At 43.4% G+C, this 17,586-nt stretch overlaps 1 protein-coding gene across 1 annotated transcript in view; it reads right to left on the reverse strand.

Annotated features, from left to right (window-relative positions):
- Positions 1 to 11,784, reverse strand: part of PARP14 (poly (ADP-ribose) polymerase family, member 14) — a 51,219-nt gene extending 39,435 nt beyond the window's left edge. The window contains exons 1-4 of the mRNA XM_011971561.1: positions 11,539 to 11,784; positions 8,707 to 8,840; positions 6,923 to 6,956; positions 1,587 to 1,829 (exon numbers count right to left, since the gene is read on the reverse strand). Of these exons, the coding sequence (XP_011826951.1) occupies positions 1,587 to 1,829; positions 6,923 to 6,956; positions 8,707 to 8,840; positions 11,539 to 11,725 (598 nt within the window). The 5' untranslated portion in view covers positions 11,726 to 11,784. The remainder of the gene's footprint in view (positions 1 to 1,586; positions 1,830 to 6,922; positions 6,957 to 8,706; positions 8,841 to 11,538) is intronic.
- Between the last annotated feature and the right edge of the window lie 5,802 nt (positions 11,785 to 17,586).

Below are 17,586 nucleotides of genomic sequence, written 5' to 3' on the forward strand. Positions count from 1 at the left end.
CTGACCCCAGGCTGTGAGTTTCTCAAGGGCAGGAACCTGATTATTCATCTCTGCCCACAGCACCTAGACCAGTGCCTAGCACATATTAGGCATTCAAGATTCTGATCAATGTACAAAAGCAAGTCCATTTAGTTTTCCCTTTGTAAGAAATAGTAATAAATTTGAAATAATACTAGCTCCCTTTGAGTCCTTACTACGTCTCAGGTACTACGTTAAGTTGTTAGGTACTTTTATTTTCTTTTTCTTTCTTTTTTTTTTTTTTCTTTTTTTTCTTTTTTCTTTTTTTTCAGATGCGGGCTCTCACTCTGTCACCCAGGCTGGAGTGCAATGGCATGATCTTGGCTCACTGCAACCTCTGCCTTCCAGGCTCAAGTGATTCTCCCACCTCAGCCTCCTGAGTAGCTGGGAGTACAGGTGCGCACCACCATGCCTGGCTAATTTTTGTATTTTTGTAGAGATGGAGTTTCACCATGTTGCCCAGGCTGCTCTCAAACTCCTGGACTCAGGCTATCATCCACCTTGGCCCCCCAAAGTGTTGGAACTACAGGCCGTGAGCCACTACACCTGGCCCTATGTTAAGAACTTTTCAAACATTATCTCATTCAATCTTTACAAAAACTATATTAGGTAGGTATTATTGTGACATTTTATAAATGAGGAAAGTGAGGCATAGACAGGATAATAACTTGGTCAACCTCATATAACTAGTTAAATGGCAGAGCTGGACTCCATGACCTGTGCTCTTAACTACTCCACTGCCATGGCCATGGAAGAGTGAAGGCTTGGAATTGGAAAATGTACTTGTTTTGGGTGGTGACAGCTCTCTTCCCAATCTCAGAGATTGTCTTCAGATTCCTGACAATTACCTTAAAGAGCACCCGTTTTCTGCATTACATGCACTTACTCGTACCTACATATGTGAACGACCGTGAAAGTGCTAAGGAAATATCTGGTAAAGTGGTAAGAGGACAGGTGTAGAGGTAGGCTGCCTGGGTTCAAACCCAGTTCATCCATGCATTCGCACCTTTGTGTTTTGTCTCCCCAGCTGTAACATGGAGATCATAACATCATAATAATTTCATAAGGTTTTAGAAAGGATAAACAAATTAATACATGTACAGAGGCTGGCATAGCACCTGGCTTATAGTCAGCACTCTATGAGTGTGTGTTATCATTATCTTCCACGAAGTCCAGTTTGGTAATACAAATATTTACTTCACCCAGTGAGATAACACATGTGAAAAAGCTGACTCCTTTACTTGGAATCACTTGGATTTTAGATGTCTATTTTGCTGTGTTCACACGCTCTCTTACTCTCTCTGCCTGTCTCTTTCTCAGTCACACACACACACTTGGGTACTCCTGCAATAAAGTTAATTCTACTAAAAATACCAGAATTTGGTTTCAATATGAATATGCTTCTTTTTCAAAATTTAAAAAAAAAAAAAAACCTATATTAACTTGGAAACCTCTCTTAGTAGCCACTAGAAAGAGTCAAACTTTCAGAGATGTCCCACTAAGAAGTATCTTAAGTCCCATGATGTGGTGCAAAGAAGGTAGACAGAGGAAGCGTCACTTCATCTTACCTATGTGCTTTTGAAAGGTAACAACAGCGACATCAAAATCTCTTATTACTTCCAGTTGAAAGTCATCACTGGACAGGCCGCTGATGTTCTCCACTAACAAGGTAAGGATTATGTCAGTCACATTTGCCTTGAGGTTTTCAAATGCCACCAAAGAGGAAATATTTTCACATTCCTCTGGGATATCTTCAATGTTGTCTGATCCATCATCGAGAGCGAGTTTTGCTTCCAATTCTTCTGACACATCTGATTTTAGGAAGACAAAAGAGGTACAAGATGTTACAGTTATCTACTATGGTCTTAGCAAAGTAAGTTATCACAAGGCACTGCCCTCTTTCCTTGCCAATCTCTTGGCTAACTCACAGAAAAACAGACCTTGGATGGCTTTTTGCTTTATTTAAATAAAAGCAACATGTAACATGTAATTGCCTATTACTAAAGTTCATATTTTTAAATTTTCATGTCGAAAAAATACATCTGTATTTTCAAGATTATAGGCATTATAGAGAATAAAAAGATTTTCATTTATTGCTGGTGGGTACACATATTAACCTCCGGAAATGAATTTTAAAAATTAGTATGCAATTATTAGTAATAAGAAAAAATATTCACACTACTTAGCTAAGTAAATAGTCATTTATAGAACAATTTACATTATAGGACTATTTTTATATGTGAATTTTATATTAAAATTATACATAATTGAGGTTTAATTTTATTATACCCTTTTCTGCCTGGCCTTTTTGAGGAACCTGCCTTATCCTTCCTAGCACTTAATATCTATTTCTAGCACAGCACCATACTAAAATTATTGAGCTAAGCTTCTCAAAAGCAAGACGCATGTTTATTCATCCTTGTATTGCTGGCATATGGTATATAACTGAGGCTCAGTAAATGTTTGCTGAATTGGAGATTTACTGCTTGGGTCACTGGAGGAAAGCAAGACTATCTGATGGTGCCCAAACATGGGTATTACCTAACACATTATACTCCGAGAAACAGTTAAGTTCCCATCACTGAAGAGAAAAAAGGATTCCTATAGCAAATGATTAAGGAATACACACAGAAGGTGAAATGGCCAAGGGCTGCTGCATACAAAGCCCGCTGAATGGCAATCACCCAGCTGACTCATTCCTCTCCACTGTTGACCATAAGAGTGAGTTACACATACACACAAGGTCAGTCTCACTGTATGCTTGTCCACTGAAGCATGGTGTGTACGATCTGATCTTTAGACATTCTGTGGACAATTATTCAATGGGGACTCTTATTGTGTTCAAGATCCTAGATATAAGGAGAGGAAAGAATATAAAAACATTGGATAAGACATTTACAGATTTTCTAATGGAGGTATATGAGAAAAATGACGTGTAAACGTTCGCAGTGGCAGCATAAAATGCTCTGTGTGCACCAAATCCATTTTGCTTACTTCCTGGACAATATTTCTCAAGTTTCCTGCAGTTTAGTTTCAACAGTAGTGTCCCTGCAGTTAATGGAATATGGGTGGAAGTGAATTGCACCTTCAGGCCTGGCCAATATAAACCTCCTTAATATGAAACCCCATTCTCCCTTGCAGTGACCTTGGACACCACATTTAGAGATAATGGTGTCAAAGGGTGGAAGGAGCCTGGGTCCCTGAATGACCACATGAAGTGGTTGACACTCCCACCACCACCCCAGCTGCCAACTACACTGAACTCTGATGAGAAGGACAAATAAACTTGTGTTGTGGCCAGGCACGGTGGCTCACGCCTGTAATCCCAGCACCTTGGGAGAATGAGGCAGGCGGATCACTTGAGGTCAGGAGTTCGAGACCAGCCTGGCCAACATGGTGAAACACTGTCTCTACCAAAAATACAAAAATTAGCTGAGTGTGGTGACACACGCCTCTAATCCCAGCTACTTGGGAGGCTGAGGCAGGAGAATCGCTTGAAGCTGGGAGGTGAAGGTTGCAGTGAGCCTAGATTGTACCACTGCACTCCAGCCTGGGCAATTCCATCTCAGAAAAACAAACAAACAAACAAACAAACAAACAAACAAACTTGTGTTGTGTTAGGTTACTGATTTGGGAGGTTGTTTGTTACAACAGTTAGACCACTCTGTTGTGTGCTGGCTATCATGCCATGAACACACTCATGCTAAGTTTAAAAAAAAAAAAATAGCTTAAGGATAGAGCAACTACATGAATTAGCACTAAGTGAGACAGGTATAACAAATCAGAATGACTGCTGGGCTAGGGAGGAGGCTGTATGTGTTTAATCCCTGCTGCCACTCTTTAGCCATGTGACCTTGGGCATGTCTCTTAATCATAAAATGAGGGTATAGGACTAAGTGAACTGGATTGAAAGAATCTTTCCAGCAACATAGTTTTATAATCCCATCAATATTAGACGCTTCACCACAAAAAAGGCTTAATTGACCAAAAAAGAGCATTAACAATCAAGCCAAGAGTCCCAGAAAGAGATAAAAGGGCTGGGCTGGCATGGAAAGACTTGAGAGAAGAGGAGGAAGTTCAGCAGGTCTTGAAGGGTATGTGGAACTGGGTAGAGAAAAGTGGGATAGAGGTAATTGTGAGCAACAGAAGCACAGGGAGAGTGCTGCAATTGCATCAGACAATTTAGAAAACAGCGATTAGACTGATGTGGCTCAAAAGGAGCACATTTGTGCAGAATGAAGAAAATGAGGCCAGAAAAGCAGACTAGATCCAAAAGGTGGTCTGGACTTTATCTCCCAGTTTGTGGTAAGGGTGAGTCATGGAAGGTTTCCATGAAAAGGATGGCAGGCTATTTAGCAATAGTGCAAAGGGCTGGTCAGGTTTAAGGAGAAGGGTGGCAGACACAGACAGAGCAAGCAGAGAGCTCCTGCCATGCTGAACTTGTGAGGTAAAAAGGAAGGGCCTGTGGTGAGAGAAGGATGGAAAAGGAAAACTTTAAAAGAAAATGAGGCTGGGTGCAGTGGCTCATGCCTGTAATCTCAGCACTCTGGGAGGCCAAGACGGGAGGGTCACTTGGGGCCAGGAGTTCAAGACCAGCCTGGGTAACATAGTGAGACCATGTCTCCACAAAAAATGTTAAAAATTGGCTGGGCATGGTAGTGCATGCTATGATAGCCCCAGCTACTTAGGAGGTTGTGGTAGGAGGATTGCTTGAGCCAGGGAGGTTGAAGCTGCAGTGAGCCAAGATAGCCTGAGCAACAGAGTGAAACCCTCTCTCCAAAAAAAAAAAAAAAAAAAAAAAAGTCTCTATAATCAGCAGATGTGAAAGGCGTGATGCGTGAAATGTCTAGTAGGTGACGAGCAGACTGATTGTGTACTTCAAGAGAAATGAGGCGGCCAGAAAGGGCCCCTGCTTGGGGAGGAAGATGACACATGCGGCTTCGGGCATGTTGGCTCTAATATACTTCCCAAAAGAAGGTCAGACAGAAATTCTGGAATTGTGAGAGGAGTCCAGTCCGGGGATATGGATTTGAAAACATCAGAATTTCCGACCACAGGTAAGCAGTATTTCTCTGCTCTTGCCCTTTTCTCTTCTCCAAGACCTTCCAAGTGCTGGTTTCTACCTTTCAGATCCAGCCCAACTAAGCTTATCCTGGAACAGGACAGTAGCTCAGTGCTGACATCACCTGACATTGGTGTGTGTGCCTTTCCCTGCCCTGTCACCTCCTGCTGATGCCTCAGTTTCAAACTTCGCATGAGGTTTCGGGCATGCCTAGTGCATTCATGGTGCAGTGTCTTCCGCTATCCCCATCCCTGAGAAACAGAATCCAGTTAGTACCTACTCTCCACACACACTTTGCTCAGTTCTGAAACTGTCTACCCTGTTCCAATTAATTTCAAGAGTCCCAGCCTTAGGGCCATTGTCAGGGATCAGTGTGGAGTAACTATTCAGCAAAGAATCTCTGCTTCCCTTAAAGGAGCCAACTTAAGTATCTTGTGTAGATCACCCAAATTTCTAGCTGGCTACTATCCTTAGAGTCCAGGTCAGGTAAAAACAGGTTAGAAAACGGGCCTAAAATCCCCAGGACAATGAAAAGTCTATTGGTGGAAGGGGACTGGGGCTTTCGCTGGGAACACATTTGGGAGTTTTAAGCAAATTTAAAACAGTGCTAACATGTCAGTTAAGACAGAGTTAAGGTAAAAATCTACGACGTCATAAGAACCACAGATGTGATTAAATTTTAGATCTAGGGCTATGGAGCAAGAATAAATATGCACATATAAAACCACTTCCTGGTCTGAAGTTGAGCTTGAGAGTATAGCACTTTGGCATCTTCCAAGAAAAAGATAAGGATTTAGGAGATCCCAACACCAAACACTGGGAGCTGGGGGAGCCAGTGCCACAAGTGAGGAATGGAAAGCAGGAATTACTCTAAAGAGACAAGAAATTCCTATTTCATGAAACTCCTGAGCTGCCTAAGAAAGCCATGCATACTAAATTCCACAGTTTTAACAGGACATCCATATTAGATAAAAATAAGCCATATATCCCTATCCAATCTTTTTGCCAAATAAAGGCAGCTCTCACTCCAGTGCCATTTTCCAAAAGAGAAAGTTGCAGAAAACTACATGTTCTCAAGATAATTTCAATATCAGAGGACAATGATTATATATTGTTCCTTTTCCTTAAGGTTTAGATACATGTATCACTTTATCTCTCTGGTTCGGTTCATTCAGAGTAGTTCACTTCCTACCCTTTATAATAGCATGCTTAGCTCTGAAAACCAGTTGCTTCTTTAGTAAATGTCAGGTGCCATGACAGCTCAATGCCCAGATGCTAGTTGAGCATTGGAGTCCACAACAGCTAATTGGTTGCTAGCTGTTTCCTACAGCAGACGAGATAAGAAGAGCTGCTGTCTTTTAGAGGACTGCAATCCTCCAATCCAATCCTACGCCAGTGCTCAAAAGCCTGTGTTCACAGAGGAGTCACAACTTCCTGTTTTGGCTTCAGAGCACAGCACCCTCACACCCAGTGCTCAGGAAGCAGTGCTAAGCCACATGCGACTCCCTTGGACATATCATGTCCTTGCTTCTCAGCGGCTGGCTCAGCACAAGTGGAAAGTAAAGATCAGCTCATCACCACCTCTCTGGCACTTCTTTGCCCTTCCCTCTATTGCAACGTGTCTCCCAGGCCCCAGAGAGAGCAGTTCCAATCGTTATGACCTGAGCCCTAAAAGCCACCCTCTGCACAGCTGGCTCAGAATATGAAGAGGATGCAGTCCAAGGCAGCTCCCAGCGGAGCACATCCTGCATTGTGGAAGTCAAGAAGAGAGGGCTGACCCCCTCAAGTGCTGCCTTTAATAACTGCTTGGTGAATGTCAGAGTCATCTCACTGAGATTTTACCTGGTTCTTTAACATCTTCTTTGGTCTTGGATTCCTGAAACGCAAACAATAAAGTAGCATTAATACATTATTAACAATTTCTTTACATAAGAAAATGTCCCTGGGACCAGCCTGGAGATGGAGGATAAACAGAAACAACAATGAAAAGGTGTGATAATGGTGCTCTTGAATACATCTGGGGCCATACATAGTGGCATATTCACTTTCAAGTCACAAAAATTACCAATGAAGATGAGACACAAATAACAGAAACCTCAATTAACACCAAGTGTTTGGGAATATGAGGTACATCCTACATCAGAGAAACATCTTAGCTCATAATTTTTCCCTCGTTTAATATTTATTGAGGCTGAACTTGGTGACTCACACCTGTAATTTCAGCATTTGGGAGGCCAATGTGGGAGGATCGCTTGAGGCCAGGAGTTCAAAGCCAGCCTGGGCAACATGGTGAGACCCCATCTCTAAAAAAAAAATTTAGGAAAAAAAAATTGGCCAGGCATGGTGATGCATGCCTGTAGTCCCAACTACTTGGGAGGCTGAGGCAGGAGGATCACTTGAGCCCAGGAGTTCAAGGTTACAGTGAGCTATGATGGTGCCACTGCACTCCAGCCTGGGAGACAGATCAAGGCACTGTCTCTAAAAAAGATAACAATTAAATTAAGGCCAGGTGCAGTGGCTCACACCTGTAATGCCAGCACTTTGGGAGGCCAAGGCAAGTGGATCACGTGAGCCCAGGAGTTCGAGACTAGCCTAGGCAACATGATAAAACCCTGACTCTACAAAAAATACAAAAAATTAGCCAGGTGTGGTGGCATGCGCCTGTAGTCCCAGTTACTGGGGAGGCTGAGGTGGGGGATCACCTAAGCCCAGGAGGTCAAGGAGGCAGTGAGCCATGATCATGCCACTGCACTTCAGCCTGGGCAACAGAGTGAGACCCTGTCTCTGAAAAAGAATACTAAAACAAATAAAAATAAAAGATTTACTGAGTGTTTATTATATATAACAAGAACTGTGCCATGTGCTTTATACAGATCATCTTGTTTAACCCTCACAATAATCCTACAATCTGTTGTTGAATCATTATTGTTACTATTCCATTTTACAATTGGGGTGATACTTAATACATGTGGTATGGATTGCTGTCTCTTCAAAATGACATACAAAATAAAACAAATATAACAGGTTCCAGGTTATAAAGAACTCAGGAGACACAGACCCCAAATTTTACATCCCAAACCACCATTATTATAACCCCCAAGTCTTGACTTTTCCAAATGTGTTTAAAATCACAAAAAGTACCCCCAGCCAGGTGTGGTGGCTTACGCCTATAATCCCAGCACTTTGGGAGGCCTAGGTGGGTGGATCACGAGGTCAGGAGTTCGATACCAGCCTGGCCAATATGGTGAAACCCCGTCTCTACTAAAAATACAAAAATTATCTGGGCATAGTGGCGTATGCCTGTAGTCCCAGATACTCGGGAGGCTAAGGCAGAAGAATCGCCAGGAGGCGGAGGTTGCAGTGAGCCGAGATCACACCACTGCACTCCAGCCTGGGTGACAGAGCAAGACTGCATTTAAAAAAAAAAAAAAGAAGTACCCCCTCTTACTTTATCCCATACTACCCTACCCTACCACTGCCCTCACTCCCCCTACATTTGTAATCTGCTTTCCTCACTGCAGTTTGCTTCCTACTTTTCTTTCCACTGTGTTTTCCTCATTGTGATTCTCATTTCACACACCTTGGAAGACCTAAATCCCTTTAATTCATGCCTAAAGTTTACTTGCCTGTGTTAGAAGTTCCTCCTCAAAGACATGATGGATTTCATCTGTGGTTTCAGGTAACTGGACAGTTAATTTGAATGTTCCTTTTCCTTGCAATACTAACTCATGATTTTTTCTCTCCAGAACCTTCTGCCGAACTGAAATGTCCAAAAGGGGGAAAAATGGCCAAATGACAAGCAATCTTTATTTACAAAATTATTCTATGATTTCTATGGGCTGCGTTACCATCCATCAATGGCTTCGTCGGTTTCTCAAGAGAGGCTACGTGAAGTAAAAGAGGAAAAGTTTAGCAAGCAGACATGGATTTGAATTGCATCCTTAAACTGACTTTTTAATATTGACCATGTTTCCTAATAAGCCGTACTTACAAAGCCTTAGTTTTCTTGTCTATTTGTAAGGTTAATGGAGATATGTTGGTAATGTATGATAAAATAGACACATCTGAAACAGGGTTTAAAATGTTATGTCAATTTACACCAACTTTGCAGAAATCCTGTGAACTGTATAAAAGTGAGATACAGCTTCCCATTCATTTCTATTTGCTATACACGAATAAATATAGACAAGTGCTGGTGGGCTCATTCTTATTATCTGCCTATTAGGTTTATATGAATCAAATCAGGTTATGCTATGGGCCCGCACCTGTTGAGGCCATTTCCTGGCATGGAGGGTGGAGAGTGGAGAATATCCTCTGCAGAAGAAGAATGCACTTCGGGGACTTCAAGGGTAGGTCATTCATTGTCAGCAAATTCCTGACCCTTGTTACTGAGAAAGTGGTTCCTTAAGTAGGAAACTGAAACTGACTAGGGATTTTCCACCCCCAAGAACTTCGACCATACTAGGTTTTGAGTTTGTTTTTGTTTTGGTTTTTTGTTTTGTTTTGTTTTTTGTTTTGCTTTGTTTTGTTTTTTTTTTGAGATGGAGTCTTTCTCTGTCGCCATGCTGGAGTGCAGCGCTGCCATCTCTCCTCACTGCAACCTCCAGCTCCCTGGTTCAAGAGATTCCCCGCCTCAGCCTCCCAAGTAGCTGGGACTACAGGCGCACACCACCACGCTCGGCTAATTTTTTTGTGTGTTTTAGTAGGGATGGGGTTTCATCATGTTGGGCAGGATGGTCTTGATCTCCTGACCTTGTGATCCGCCCGTCTCGGCCTCCCAAAGTGCTGGGATTGCAGGCATGAGCCACCGCGCCTGGCCGGTTGTGAGTTTTAATAAGTTTTGGGTCATCTGTGCTGGGGGGTAAGACAAGAGGGGCCACTGGAGCAGCCTGGGGGTGGAGGAAGAGGAGTTGTGGGCTGGGGCTGGTCAAGGATGATAGCCCAGAAGTAAGACTAAAATCTTTTCTGCTTGGAGGGCTAGAATTGAGTTATTTTATCATCACAAAATTATATTTTGTGATATTTGTATTTTTATTCATTTGGGGTTGTCAGCAAACTACAGAAATTCTGAAACTTTAACACACCAAGGTCACCTGGGATGCCGGTTAAACACATGCTTACCACCCACCCCACATTCACTGAACCTGAATCTCTAAAACAGAGCTGGGAAGGTGCCTGGTTAACCTGCTCTCCAGGTGATTCAGATGGGTGAGACCTACTTCTAAGGATAATGGAATCTAAAGAAGAAAGAAGCATCCTTAAGGGCCAAATCAATGGTGATGTTGACTTCTGAAGTCAAAGTGGGGAAAACTCTCAAGGGAAAGCAACACCCAAAAGGGAAAAGATCACATAGTCGCCCTTCTGAGCACTCCTTGGTGAAATTAATCCTAGGAAAACATGGTATTTTGTTTTCATAAGGGCCATGAGCCAATCATGTCTCCTGTCCCCCTCCTTCCTTCCTTCTGTGCACCTTTCTTTTTCTGTTTCATTTTTCCTTTTTAGATCCCTTCTGGGGCCCTCTAATTGCACGGCCTCAGCCTCAGCCTCCTTGCTTCTCCTCTGGCCCAAATGCTTCTCCAAATCCAGAGACAAGAAAGCGGAATTAGGGGTTGACTAGATCCCAATGGGTCACCATCCATAAGATGCCAGTGGAAAAGGCGCCCATTCTGGGAGCTGCAGGTCACAGGCTTCCCATTGCAGACCAGGGAGCCCTTGAGCCAGCAGATCATCGGTGGGCTCTTGACCCACCAAGTAGTGGGGAGTAGGGGAGTGGGGAGTAGTGGGGAAGAAGGGAAAAAGCCCCTTAATGGCCTGTAAGGAGGGAACTTTGCCGACTTTCCCCCTCCAAAGCTCAAATCTCCCAACCCACTGTCACTTCAGAATATCATCCTTGCTCCCAATCTGAGCACTAGAGACTCAGGGAAGAGGCCCCGGCAGGCCGTCGACAATGTGGCCGCTGTGACGGCTCTACGTTGACATTCAGGCCGTGTGATTTTAGGCAGCGCCTCTGCCCCTCTCCCAAGTGACCCCAGGACCTCTGGAAATCTCCAAGCCCCACGAGGAATCTCTGTGACTTGTCACGTTTCTTAAAGAAAACGAAAAGACAGAAAAGGATGACAAGAGGATAGACTCACTTCACAACAACAACAAACAATAACACCACCACAGCAGGGAAAGACAGAAAATGATCGAGGGATAAAGAGTCACTTGCGCGGTTCCGCCGCCACCTCCGGGCCGCGCCGTTAAGCGCCTGGAAACGCAGGGCGCCGGGGAACCGCAGCGCCCCGGGAGCGCTCGGAGTCCATTCTGTCGCCCCCGCCCCCGCCCCCGGCCCGGCCACCTCCGCTACAGCAGCCGCCGGAGCCGGGCGGGTCCCCCTCCTGTGTGCGCCCTGCCGCCATCTCCCTGGAGGGAGGGCAGAGGTGCCCCCTCCTCACCCCACCCCTCGCGCCCCTCACCGTCCTCCGGGTAGAAGAGCACCAGGAAGCGGGACGGGCTCCTGGGATCCTGGTGGACCTCACACTCGCCGCCTCCCGACTTCTTCCGGCTCTGGAAGTACATCTGCAATTTGGTGCTCAAGTTCTTCGGGGGGTCGGGGCCCCAAGAGCCCTCGACCAGCAGCGGGAAGGAGCCCGGCACAGCCATCCTCAGCACCGCTCTCCGCCGGACTGCAGGGGCCGCGCCAACTCCGGGCCGCTAACTTTGACTCTTTCGCTTTCGTTTCCTGGAAAACTCCCAGGCCTTGGTTTCCTTTTGCCTTCAGCCTAAGACAGCGGACCCAGGAATGGCCGAGTCATCCCCCGCCCACCTCCCCACCTTCGCATTCGGCCCACAGCCAAGGCCAAAGTAACCCTTTGGGGCTGGCCAGCGGCGCCCCGGGAAGGCGGCCTCCGTTCACCTGTGCTCCGCGGGCTCCCACACTCCCTCCTAACTCCGGCCCCACTGCCTGTCGCTCACCCCAACCGCAGATCAAGTCGGCAGCTTTGGGGCACCAGACCTTGGCCAAACACAAAGATCATTTAATGTTTCCCGCAAGCCGACGCTTTACAAAAGAATAAAATGACTCGCAAACTGTGGCCTTTTTAGAATGTTTGCTGCCTATTTGGGGGCTTTTTCAGCAATCAATGTGATTATCAGAATTTTACGTTGCTTTCCCTGTTTGGCTTTCTGTTCCTTAATCTGTTAGTATTACATGTCTAGAAATGTGGGAGAAACAATTACATTCACAGGTTTTTTTGTGGAATATTTACTAGGCGCCATGAACTCACTCACTGAGCTCTCACTGAGATCACGGAGCTATGGTGAACACAGCGGGGAATAGGTGCTCTGGGAAAGAATGTACGTGTGTTCCTGGAACAGATGAGGAGTGGCTCCTAGCCCAGCTGTGGTGGCTCAGGGAGGGTTTATGGGGCGGTGACATGTAACCTGATAACCCCAAGGATATGGAGGGGTAGGGAGCTTGGAGGGTTAGGAAGCGGAGTTCCACGGTGTGATTCACGCGTACAGGATCACTCCGGCTGCTGCGTGGTGGCTAGAGTGGAGGCAGAGAGGTCAGCCAAGTGGCTACCATAGTGTCCCAGGTGAGAGACAAGGGTGGCTGAGACTGGGATGCTGGCAGAGAACTGAGAAAAGGAGGATCTCAATTAATAGTGAAAGCAGGACTTGCTGAAGAATGTGAACCTTGAGAGAAGGAAAAGCTCAAGGATAACTCCATGGTCAGCCATAGATGGCCCGTGCAAGTGGCTGGATAATAGTGGCATCTGCAAGAGGGGAGGCCAAGTGGTGGGAGAGAAGCTGGGGCTGTGTGTTTCCTTGACCCCAAATAAAGCAGTGTTGCAAGTCGAGTTGGGAGGGGATTATCATTCCAGTGCTACCGATACTTCAGGTCAGAGAAGTGTCTGCTGGACTGCTGGGGACCGGCAAGCATCGTCTCCTGGAGAGGAGGAAGTAGAGGGAGATGGCAGCTTCTGAGGACTGAAAGGGAGGGAAGGAAGTGGAAGCAGCGAGCGTAACAGGCTCTTTGCAGAAATGTGACCGTGAAGGGGAAAAAGGAGCCAGGCAGCAAGTTGTGGGGTTACAGGATCGGGCTGAATTTCAGAATGAAGAGAACCAGAGATGGGCCAAATGGTTTACCTGGCTTTTATTTCGGCTCTATAATAATCCTAAACAGTATACAGATATTTTTCTCCTGCCTCCAGCTTGCTACCTGCAGATGGCGCTCATCATCTGATCCAAACTGCTCTGGACCCCTGCATGCGGAGGAGGGAAGGACAAGCGCCCTCAGCCAAACTTGGTGACCGTTTCTCCCCAGGGCCTTTCCATCTGATCCCAAACCACAAGTAAAATCAGCATTCCTCCCCTCCCACTCTCCCCTGAGTTTGGGGTTCCAGGACTCAGCAAAAAGTTTCTCTTTTTCCTCACATAATTATTGTATAAGAAATAAAGTCAGAGGCATTTCTGGATTACTTTCGAGGGTTTATTTAATTATCAACAATGGTCTTACCACCCGAGGTCTGCTTATCACGCCTGGGTGGACTGGGAAGGAGCTATCAGAGGATCAGGATGGCAGGTCTTGAAAGCCAAGGAAGGAAAGTTCTAGAAGGGACAAATTGTTGAACAGCATTAGCTCCTGCAGTACTTTGTTTCCTGTAAGTTATTTTCTCCCTGTTCACTTGAAGAATGCTTATCCTCTCACAATTCTCTGTCTCCTGTGGGTATCTGGCTTCTGACCCTTTCTTCCTGGGAAGCACGTGTCTTCTCAGGGCCTGGGGCTGGGGTGGCCTTCTGCTGTAGAAGTGGCCGTGTTCCTATCACTGTTCCTTGGTTCTCCTTCTACCTCACAGCCACAGCTCATCTTAACATAACAGCCCATGTCTGCATTTTTGGGCTGAACTTCCCTTTCCCTACTTCATCTAATTTCCCCTTTCTGGTTTCTCTACAAACTGCTGTAGCCTAGCATCGTGCTCCTTTGAACTTCTCTACCAACTAGCATCAGCCTCCCCATTTCTCCCGTTAAGGCATAAAGGAGGGAAAGGGCTGCTTTCCCTTCTGTCCTGAATCAGTGAGTTGTAGGTACCTCACACCCACCACTCCACCTCATTTTGCTCCTGAAACTCCTGGCCCAGTCACCACAAAATAAGACATGGTCATAAATCAAGGGAAAAGTACTCCAAGAAGTTCTGCCCTCAGAGGGAGCCCCCTGATGGACACATCACAGTCCTTGGCCTCACTCCCTATGCTCAGGTACCTTTTGGGAGCTTTTATCTTCAAATCTCCATAGGGACAGTCTCCATACCCCTCAACTGACCAGGACAGTAATTACTAATGATGCATTTTCCCAAACAGAAGTAATTTTGTTTCACCAATACTACGGTTGAGTGGGAGGTGGAGGTGGCGTCTCCAGAAGAGTCCAGAGTAGACTTGATCTTTCCATGTTTGTGTAAAGACCTTTCCTCATCATGCAGTTAGGTAACCATTGAATTGAACACACATGTGTATGTCTCAAGACAAACATTCATTCTCAGTATAATCTAGATCACATTTTTAAAAATAGAAACACACAATATTTTATTACCACACTATATCATGCACAATACCTACCAGTAATGGCTGTTAAATATTGAGCAACCAGATTTTTGAAACAAAGTTTCCATGTGTGTTATGTTTATTATAAATTTTACTGATATAATGGTTGGATAACACATAATTTACAAATAATAACAGAATGCGTAATACTCCATTGTAATTTCTAAATAGCTGATTGATTCTCAAACAATGTTTCAAAGATTTTTCCCACACTTCTATCTATACTAATCATTCTGGATTTTGTTTCTTTGAATTATTGGGCAGGGAAGATACTTAAGTATGGAAGATTATTGCTCTAATTTGAGTGAAATAAAAGTTTATTAGTGCAAGACAAACATAACTCATTTAATGATAAAGTTTGTGTTGGAGATATATATCTATATCTATATCTATATTTTAAAAAGCCATAGCCAACCTATGGTTGCCATTGAGGAATGAGTGTAGTTTTGACATAAATGTAAGTTGACACTTTTGTTTACATTAACAAGTAAAATGAAAGTGAAGCAATGCAGATGTATGTCAGAACCCTTATTTGTCAATGACATAATTCCTTCTTTACTAAATTGGATAAAAATTTTCAAATACTGGAAGAATATTTCCTCAATTGTTTGTGCTTTTTACAATGTAATAGCTATAGATGTGACCCACTTTTAAATAATCTGCCCTGTTAGCATATTCTCCATCACTTTAAGTCCAGATAACCAACAAAGCAATAACTCAGGCCCTGATTTGTAGTGTTTGTCAATTCCACGATGTAAATATTCTCACTACAGCTGATGAAGTTCCTAGTGTGATTTCACTGAATGCTGAGTTGGAAAGAGATGAACAGTGGCACACCTTTACAAATATCACAGATATTTATTATCTAAAAGCTCCAAATCCTAGATCCATCAAAGCCTGAGGCAGGACGTTTTTATTGGATTATGGACTGCCTGGAAATGTAGCGACGGAGTCAATGTGGTAATCAAATTTAAAGAAAAACAACAAAAACTGTCAGAATTCAACTTGAAAATTAACAGAACTCATTGAGTTCTGGGCTCACTTCCAGAACTGTCTGTGTCAGTCTGTGTCACCCAGACACAGCTCCACTAAATTCTTGAATAATAAAGACAGAAAGATGTTTCCAGAAGTTTTACTCAAACATCTAATCTCACCTTTCTTCTTGGTTGCTACAATGACCTCAGATCATGCAGCTCAAGGAATAATTTGTTTATATTACTATTATACTAGAAGACAAAAGTATTTCCTTTGAAGCCTAAAAAAATGCTTTCACAAGGGAAAAATATAAAATGAAGACTGTGCAGAAATAAATAGTATAAGCCTAACTCTTCAGTTCAGTTTTGCGGATAGGTTAGGAAATAGCTTTAATTTCAGTCAGTCATCGCAGGTTCTTTCTCTCCTACCATTTCATATTTGAATGATTCTTATGATCTTCTTCTCATATGATTCTCTTGTATGAACCTTATCTCAAAGTATGAAATTTGTTTCCCAAGAACATTAATATATTTACTTATTTTCTCAATCCTTCATTACACACAAAATAGTTTGGAATTGGAACTCTGTTACAAGCTGAATGCTTGTATCCCCCCAAATTCGTATGTTAAATCCTAACTCCTAATGTGATGGGTATTAGGAAGTGACGCCTTTAGGAAGTGATTAGGTCATAAGGGTGGTGCCCTCATAAGTCAGATTAGTGCCCTTATAAAAGAGAACCCAGAGGGCTCTTCTCTGCCTTTTGCCATGGGAAGGCATGGCAAGAATATGACCATCTGTAATCAGCAATTTGGGCCCTCTGTAGACATGAATTCTGCTGGCACCTTGATCTTAGACTTCCCAGACTCCAGAACTGTGAGAAACACATTTCTGTTATTTATTAGCTAGCCAGTCTATGGTACTTTGTTATAGCAAAACTGAATAGACTAAGACAAACACCAATACAATTATCAACAACAAATCTACTAAATAAACTGCAAGATTTCTCTGTAGTTCTTTTTATCCACTGAATAGAAACTATCGAGGGTGTATAGTAAGATTACTAGGCTCAAAAGTTATTTGGAATACTTTTTTCCTGAGTATAGTTTTGTTATAAGACACATAATCAGGGTCATCATTTCTGTTTGGATTCAATTTTAGGGTTTTTCCTCATACTTGTTGACTTTCTTTTTGGAAATGATAAGATTTTGACACTCAGAAATCAAAACCATATAAAGATATTCAGAGAAGTCCCCTAATCCTCTCACTCCATCTCTACTATATCTGTAAGTAACCAGGTAAGCATATCATCAGTTTCTGGAATATTGTTTCCCTGTTTTCTTTTGGCAAAAATATGTGTTTTGTGTATGACTTTTTCTTCTTTTCATACAATAGGTAACATGCTATAAATAAGTAATCTATATCTCTATCTATACACAGTTATACTTCAACTTTTACATTTAATATATGCTCTAATTTATTCCATATCAGATCACAGAGATCTTCCTCATTATTTTTTACAGCTGCCCAGTTCACTGAAGTATGGATATATAGAGTTTATTTAACTCATCTCTTAGGCCTGACATTTAGGGCATCTCTAATATCTTGCAATTACAAATAATGTCACATTGAGTAACCTTGCACATATTTGTCTGGTTATTTGTTTGTTTTTTGGGGGAGTATATTTTCAGTGTAAATCCCTAGATGTGGGAATGACAGGTTAAAGAGTAAATGCACATACACTTTCCTTATATATTGCAAATTTCTTTCTATAGGTGTTTCAGTTATCTGGTTAGATAACAAACCATTCCAAAATGTAATGGCTTAAAACACAACCATTTTATATTTATCACAACTCTGTGAGTTGGCTGGGCAGGAATCAGCCAAGATGGTTCATCTCTGCTATCTGAGGTGCCGGTTAAGCTTGCTCATACGGCTGCTATGTGGTC

This window comes from Mandrillus leucophaeus, unplaced genomic scaffold (assembly GCF_000951045.1).
Source record: "Mandrillus leucophaeus isolate KB7577 unplaced genomic scaffold, Mleu.le_1.0 Scaffold123, whole genome shotgun sequence".
Taxonomy (NCBI): Eukaryota; Metazoa; Chordata; class Mammalia; order Primates; family Cercopithecidae; genus Mandrillus; species Mandrillus leucophaeus.